At 40.3% G+C, this 8,238-nt stretch overlaps 1 protein-coding gene across 3 annotated transcripts in view; it reads left to right on the top strand.

Annotated features, from left to right (window-relative positions):
• Positions 1-49: 49 nt before the first annotated feature.
• LOC101123970 (non-structural maintenance of chromosomes element 1 homolog) overlaps positions 50-8,238 on the top strand; it is a 43,795-nt gene continuing 35,606 nt past the window's right edge. The window contains exon 1 of one of the 3 annotated variants that reach the window (XM_004057388.4): positions 50-267. In XM_004057388.4, coding sequence (XP_004057436.3) covers positions 168-267 — 100 coding nt within the window. In that variant the 5' untranslated portion in view covers positions 50-167. Of the gene's footprint in view, positions 268-604; positions 814-8,238 lie in introns of those variants that run through there. The other 2 variants (XM_055365553.2, XM_019012017.3) reach the window with 2 other exon arrangements.

The raw sequence follows: 8,238 nt of genomic DNA, 5'->3' as shown, positions 1-8,238 counted from the left end.
GTGCAGGAGGCGGAGGGCGACAAGTGGAAGCCCCTTCCCATTATTAAGGATCGAGAGCGGGCGTAATTTGGGATCTAACCCACGAGGCGGAACCACCAGGGTATTTCGCAAACGGAGAACCGGAAGTGCGTCACTCAACGGACGGCAGAATAAGCCTCAGGCCACCAATGGGAACGCCGCGTTCGCGTTCGCCCCGCCCCAAAGGAAGAAGAGTCCACCTTGCGACCGTATCCGCTAGCGCGGCCTGGGATGTGCTTGGGCTCCCTGGTGGGTAACGTGGGGAGCTAGGGGTTAGAGGGGAAAGAAGAGGGACTTCAAGGAAGGCGAGGGGAGGACGGAAGGTGGGGTGGGCGAGACATGCAGTGGGGTCCGGCCCCGGGGTCGGTCCCCGTGGCCTGTGGAACTCGGGGACTGGGGTCTTGGGGTTTCCCCCTTCTTGATGGGGAAACTGAGGCCCAGACAGGGGCCGCAGAAAGCAGCGGACTGGGATCTCCTCCCGCAACACACACGCAGACATCTAAAAATCTTACTATTTAGTGAAAAATATTTTTAATCGTAATTACGATTTAACAGGTAAAGATACTTTTCATTGTAACAGGTGAAAAAGCAAAATATTATAAAATTCGATTCAAACTGTGATTACATCTATGGAAAATACAGCCTTTGCCGACCACCCTCTTTGTCCCGCCGCCCTCCGTGCTCCCCTCTGTTTTGTGTACGGAGTTTCTTACTTTGTACAAGTCCGCAGCCGCTTATGTTACAGCCCCGAGGCCAGATGCGTTTAAAATCGAGGAGTTCTCGGAGTTTGGAAAGGTAAAGTCCCTATGTTCTATGTTAGGTTTCACTCTCAGAGGGGGCTGGAGCAGCGGCTTGTAATCAAATACACGACCCTTTCCACAGCTAAAGATATGAAGATACGCATATATTACATTGACCGGGTCGCAGTGGCTCACGCCTGTAGTTCCAGCACTTTGGGAAGCTGAGGGGGGCGGATCACCTGAGGTTCGGAGTTCGAAACCAGCCTGGCTAACATGGTGAAACCCTGTCTCTACTAAAAATACAAAAAATTAGCCGGGCGTGGTGGTGTGTGCCTGTAATCCCAGCTACTTGGGAGGCTGAGGCGGAAGGCTGAGGCAGGAGAATCGCTTGAACCCGGGAGGCGGAGGTTGCAGTGAATCAAGATCGTGCCACTTCACTCCAGCTTGGGTAACGAGCGAAACTCCGTCTCAAAAAAAAAAAAAAAAAATGCATATATTTACACTGTTGGGATAAATAACCATAAATAGCCTCACCTTAAGTCAGGTCAAGTTTTCCAACTTAAACAAGTTTTGGTATTCAGACTTTTTTTTTTTTTTTCCCTGCATCCGATCATCCACTAGTATTCATACCTTTTTAGATTTGAGGGTTGCAGATGAGGGACCTGGATTGTTGTTGTTCTGTTCACTCACTTTTCTCACTCTCGCTGGATAGAGAGTGTCCTTGAAAACAGGAACTGTGCTGTTGTATGGTCACGTGTATCTCTGCCACCAACTCTTGTGTGTCACCTTGTGCCTTCTTAGTCTCAGTTTCCTCATCTGTAAGATGGGGTCAGTGACCCTTTGCTCATAAGGTTGTTCTGGTTTGGGTTAAATGAGGTCGGGCATGTGAAGCACTAGAATTGTGTTAGCACCCGCACGAATGGTATGACTGAGATTTACTTATTCCACAAACATTTCTATTTTAAAATTATTAAATTTAAATAAATTGATTTAATTAACGCATTTAATTAATTTAATAATAAATTTAAAAGTATAGATGTATTTCTTAAAATGTGGGTGATAGGAATTTTAAAGATTTATATAATGCTTCAAAAGCCTTAGAAAAGGTTTTTTTAATTGGTTTATCTGTATATCTGAACTCTTGAAACTTATAGCTAAAACACTAGGATTTATCTGCAAGGTTGCAGAGAGATAATTCTGCCTTAAATTGGCTAAAACAAAAACAAAACCAGCCAACCTATGTTATACATGGGATTAAAACCAATTTTTCTCTCATTTTTTTCTCCTTTTTTCTTTTGCTGCCCATATTATGCCTTATTTTATGAGCCCCAGTTTTCTGGGCTTAGTTAAAAAAATTTCAATTCTAAACATTGAATTTAGGGAGTTTTTGTTCTTTAATAAAAAGGCATATACTTAGAAAAAAAAATCTGTTTATCCGGGAAAATATATTGAAATCATGCTGCTGAGCCTCTATTTTCTTTGTTTTGGTTCTGTATTCTTTTATCATAACTTTTTAGCATTTAAAAATTTACTGATGTACATTTAAAGCCAATAAACTGTTTTAATTAATTAAAAAAAAAGTAATTTTTTTTTTTCTTTTTGTGACAGAGTCTCGCCCTGTCGCCCAGGCTAGAGTGCAGTGGCGCGATCTTGGCTCACTGCAACCTCCACCTCCTGGGTTCAAGCGATTCTCCTGCCTTAGCCTTCTGAGTAGCTGGGATTACAGGCGTGCACCACCACACCTGGCTGATTTTTGTATAAAATAAAATTATTTAAGTAGGTAATACATGTCTATGGCTAATCCCACCATTCTCCCTACAGTCTCTTCTCATAGAGACAAGGGATATAATATGCATAGACAAGCTTATGGTTGTCTTTCTTCCACTCCTACTTTTCCTACCCCTTTTCCACCAAATTATAGCATTCAATCCTATCCTGTTCTCATTCTCATTTACATTTATTTTGGCTGTTATTTAACATATTCACATTATTTTGTTGTTGTTGTTGTTGTTGTTGAGAGTGGATCTTGCTATGTTGCCCAGGCTGGTCTTAAACTCCTGGCCTCAAGCAGTCCTCCCGCCTTGACCTCCCAAAGTATTGAGATTACAGGTGTGAATCACCATGCCCAGCCCATCACATTTAAAAACATTGTATGTAACATACCTATACAATTGTGTGGAAGTGTAAGTTTGAAGAACAAAAATAAAATGAACACTCATGTACCTGCCACCAAGTTAAGAAATAGACATTTTCAGATCGCCAGACCCTCCACTGAATCCTTTCTTCACTCCTCAAAGATAACCACCACCCTGAATATTGTGTTACTTGTTGCCTTGTTTTGCTTTGTAGTTTTTACCATGTATGTGTGTATTTCTAATGAATAAATGTATGCTTTTGCTGAGTTTTCGATTTTATGTAATAGGATCCTAAAATATATTTTGTGTGACTCGCTTGTTGCACTTAACATTATCTTTCTGAGAAGTATGCGTGTTGATGTGAGGAGCTCTACTTTATCTTCATTGCTGATTTGAATTCTATGGGATGATTATATTGTTTTAATGTAGTTCTTCAGTTGGTAGGCATTTATACTGTTGCCAGACTTTTGTTATTACAAGGTGCTTCTGTAAAAACATATTTCCTAGGGCAAATGTGGAAGTTTCTGTAAGGTATATACCTAATAGTAGATTTCTGGGGATATGCAAATTTGCTAGTAATATCAACTGTTATCTGAAATGGTTACAATAATTTATACTCAGCCTGGAGTGGTGGCTCACACCTGTAATCCCAGCACTTTGGGAGGCTGAGGTGGGTGGATCGCTTGAGTCCAGGAGTATGAGACCAGCTGGGGCAACAGGTGAGACCCCATCTCTACAAAAAATACAGAAATTAGCTGGGCATAGTGGTGTGTGCCTGTAGTCACAGTGGCTAGGGGGTTCTGAGGTCAGAGGATCGATTGAGCCCACAAGGTCAAGGCTGCAGTGAGCTATGACTGTCACTTCATTCCAGCCTGGGCAACAGAGTGAGACCCTGTCTCAAAAAAAAAAAAAAAAAGAGGAAAAGAATTTATACTCTTCCAGCAGCAGATGAAAGTTTCAGCCTCAGCCATTCTTTTAAAATTTTTGCCTGTCTGGTGGTGGCTAAGACATTCCTTCACTGTGGTTTTCATAATCATTTGTCTGATAACATTGAGATTGAGCATCTTTTTTCAGTATTTATTCATCATTTATGCATCCTCTTTTTGTAAAATTTCTGTTGCCCATTTCTCTTTTACAGTTGTGTTTCCCATGCTGATTTGTAGGAATTCCTTATGTAGTCTGAATATGAATCTTGTATTTTGTAGCTTATGTTTGTTTTAAATGCCCTCCAGTTTGTATCCCCTAACCCCCACCTTTCTGGTATTCTTGGTGAATAGAGGCCCTTAATTTTAACAAAAGTCAAATTTATCAGTATATTCCTTTATGACCTGTACTTTTTATATCTCTTAAAGAAATCCTTCCCTACCCTTAGGTGATAAATATATTGTCTATATTGCCTAAAAGTCTTACAGTATTTTTCCTTATTATGACCTTATCCCTTCAGAATTGATGTTTGTATATAGTATGAGGTAAGAATCAAATTTTATTCATTGTTTTACATATGGATAACAAGTTTTCCTGGCACCTTTTATTGGAAAGTTTGCTTTCATCCGCCATCAAGTATCCATATATGTATACCTTTCCGTTTCTGAGTTCTCTGTTCTGTTCCATTGATTGGTCTTATTTGTCTATCTCTGTACCATTACCACCCTGTACTCGTTACTCTAGCTTTATAAGAAGTGCTTTTTTTGTTTTGGTTTGTTTTTAGACAGGATCTTACTCTGTCATCCTGGCTGGAGTGCAGTGGTGCAATCATGACTCACTGTAGCCTCGACATCCCGAGCTGAAGCAGTCCTCCCACCTCAGTATCATGAGTACCTGGGACTACAGGCGCATACCATCATGCCCAGCGATTTTTTTTTTTAATTTTTGTTTTTAGTAGAGACAAGGTTTCACCACATTGCCCAGGCTGGTGTTGAACTCTTGGGCTCAAGCAATCTGCCCACGTCAGCCTCCCAAAGTGCTGGGATTACAGGCATGAGCCATCATGCCCAGCAAATATGAGAAGTCTTTATAGCTGGTAGGACAAGTCCTTCTGCCTTTATTTTCTCCCAGGAATGTCTTTGCTGTTTTGCCTTTGTGTTTTCTATGTAAATTTTTAGAATCATCTCGTCAAATCACACACACACACACACACACATATACACAAAGCCTCTTGGGATTTTGACTGTAATTGCATTGATTCAGTTGCATTGGGTCAATTTGGTTTTTAAAGTGATTGCTGCCAACATTTCATTTTTCAGTATGATGTTTGCTGCAGGTTTTTTGTAGATGTCACTTAGTAGATAAAAGATGTTTTCTTCGATTCCAAATTTGTTTTTGGTGTAGGTACATGTTGAATTTTATCAATTGTATATTCTGCATCATTAAGATGATCATATGCTTTTTTAAAAAAACTTAGGTTTGGCAGTACACGTGAAGGTTTATTAGATAGGTAAACTCATGTCATAGGGGTTTGTTGTACAGCTTTTTTAATCACCCAAGAATTAAGTCCAGTACCCAATAGTTATATTTTCTGCTCTTCTTCCTCCTCCCACCCTCCACCCTCAAATAGACCCCAGTGTCTGTTGTTTCCTTCCTTGTGTTCATAAGTTTTCATCATTTAACTCCCACTTATAAGTGAGAACACGTGGTATTTGGTTTTCTATTCCTGTGTTAGCTTGCAGAGGATAATAGTCTCCAGTTTCATCCGTGTTCCTGCAAAAGACATCATCTCATTCTTCTTTATGGCTGCATAGTGTTCCATGGTGTATAGGTACCACATTTTCTTTATCCAGTCTGTCATTGATGGGCATTTAGGTTGATTCCGTGTCTTTGCTTCTGTGAATGGGGCTGCAGTGAACATTCCCATGCATGTGTCTTTATGGTAGAATATTTCTATTCCTCTGGTATATACCCAGTAATGGGGTTGCTGGGTCAAATGGTAGTTCTGCTTTTAGCTCTTTGAGGAATTGCCACACTGCTTTCTACAGTGGTTTAACTAATTTACACTCCCACCAACAGTATATAAGTTTCCCTTTTCTCTGCAACCTTGCCAGCATCTGTTATTTTTTGACATTTTGATAATAGCCATTCTGACTGATGTGAGATGGTATCTCATTGTGGTTTTGATTTGCATTTCTCTAACGATCAGTGATACTGAGCTTTTTTTCATATGCTTGTTGACCACATGTATGTCTTCTTTTTGGAAAGTGTCGGTTCATGTCCTTTGCCCAGTTTTTAATGGGGTTGTTTGATTTTCTCTCGTAAATAGTTTGCAAATATTTTCTCGCATTCTGTAGGTTGTCTGTTTACTCTGTTGGTAGTTTCTTTTGCTGTGCAGAAGCTCTTAAGTTTAATTAGATCTCATTTGTCAATTTCTGCTTTCATTGTGATTGCTTTTGGTGTCTTTGTCATGAGATCTTTGCCCGTTCCTATGTCCAGGATGGTATTGCCTAGGTTGTCTTCCAGGGATTTTATAGTTTTAGGTCTTACATTTAAGTCTTTAATCCATCTTGAGTTGATTCCTGTATGTGCTGTAAGGAAGGGGTCCAGCCTCAGTCTTCACATATGGCTAGCCACTTATACTAGCACCATTTATTGAATAGGGAGTCTTTTTCCCATTGCTTCTTTTTGTCATCTTTGTCAAGGATCAGGTGGTCATAGGTGTATGGCCTTAATTTTGGGCTCTCTATTCTGTTCCATTGGTGTATGTGCCTGTTTCTGTACCAGCACCATGCTGTTTAGCCCTGTAGTATAGTTTGAAGTCGGGTAACGTGATGCCTCCAGCTTTGTTCTTTTTGCTTAGGATTGCTTTGGCTATTTAGGCTCTGTTTTGGTTCCATGTGATTTTTTTTTTTTTTTTTGAGATGAAGTCTCACTCTGTTGCTCAGGCTGGAGTGCAATGGCGTGATCTTGGCTCACTGCAACCCCCGCCTCCCAGGTTCAAGCGATTCTCCTGCCTCAGCTTCCTGAGTAGCTGGGATTACAGGCGCGCGCCACCCTGCCCAACCAATTTTTGTATTTTTGGTAGCGCCAGAGTTTCATCACGTTGGCCAGGCTAGCCTCTTAACTCCTGACCTCAGGTGATCTGCCCGCCTTGGCCTCCCAAAGAGCTGGGATTACAGGCATGAGCCACTGCGCTCGGCCCTGTGTGAATTTTAAAATGCTTTTTCCTTTATTAATGTGGTGACTCACATTGATTGATTTTTAGATGTGAAACCATTGCTGGAGTAAACCTAAGTGATGATATGTCATTCCTTTTACATATCTGGATTAAGTTTGTTAGCATTTTGCTTAGGACATACTGTAGCTGTGTTCATGAAAGATACTGGCTTGTAATTTTCCTTTCTTTTGACATCCTTGTTAGGTTTCAGGGCCAAATTAGGTTAGCCTTATCAGATGGGTTGGGGAGGGTTTGCTTTTTTTCTGGCGCTGCGATTGTGTAACATTTGAAATTATTTGTTTTTAGACTATTTGGTAGAACTTCTTGATAAAGTCATTGGGACCTGAAGTTTTCTTTGTGAGAAGATGGATTTTCTATAAAATGTCATTAATGGTTATAGGAGTGTTTAGGTTTTCAGATAATTCATTCATTAGTTTTGAATAAATTTCCTATGACTTTTTACATAGTTAAATTTCAGATTATTATAAATTATTGATAATATTTTTAAGTATCTTAATTGCAGATATTTGTCTCATTTGTAGTTAATTTCCTTTTTTTTTTCAAATATTGTTTGTTTATAAGTTTTAGCTCTTGGAAAATCTTGTCAGAAGTTTTTCACTTTTATTATGTTTTTTCAAAGAATAGTTTTGGTTTTGTTGACCTTAGATATAAGCTTATTTTCAGTCTTTATTAATTTCTGCCCTTTATTATTTTCTCATTTTACCTTTCTTTGGATTTAATTTGTAGTTCTTTTTATAGCTTCTTTTTTTTTTTTGAGATGGAGTCTTGCTTTGTCACCCAGGCTGGAGTGCAATGGTGCCATCTCAGCTCGCTGCAACCTCTGCCTCCCACGTTCCAATGATTCTCATGCCTCAGCCTCCCGAGTAGTTGGGACTATAGGCACGCACCACCATGCCTGGCTAATTTTTGTATTTTTAGTAGAGATGGGGTTTCACCATGTTAACCAGGCTGGTCTCCACCTCCTGACCTCAGGTGATTCACCTGCCTTGGCCTCTCAAAGTGCTAGGATTATAGGTGTGAGCCACCACAACCAGCCCCCGCCACCTTTTTTTTTTTTTTTTTTTTTTTGAGACAGGGTCTCACTCTGTTGCCCAGCCTGGAGTGCAGTGGTGTGATCACGGTTCACTGCAGCCTCGACCTCCCAGGCTCAAGCAATCTTCCCACCTCAGCCTCCTAAATA

Source organism: Gorilla gorilla, chromosome 18, assembly GCF_029281585.2.
Source record: "Gorilla gorilla gorilla isolate KB3781 chromosome 18, NHGRI_mGorGor1-v2.1_pri, whole genome shotgun sequence".
NCBI classification, from domain to species: domain Eukaryota; kingdom Metazoa; phylum Chordata; class Mammalia; order Primates; family Hominidae; genus Gorilla; species Gorilla gorilla.
The sequence above is the reverse complement of the archived record's forward strand: the minus strand, read 5'-3'. Positions and strand labels throughout refer to the sequence as shown.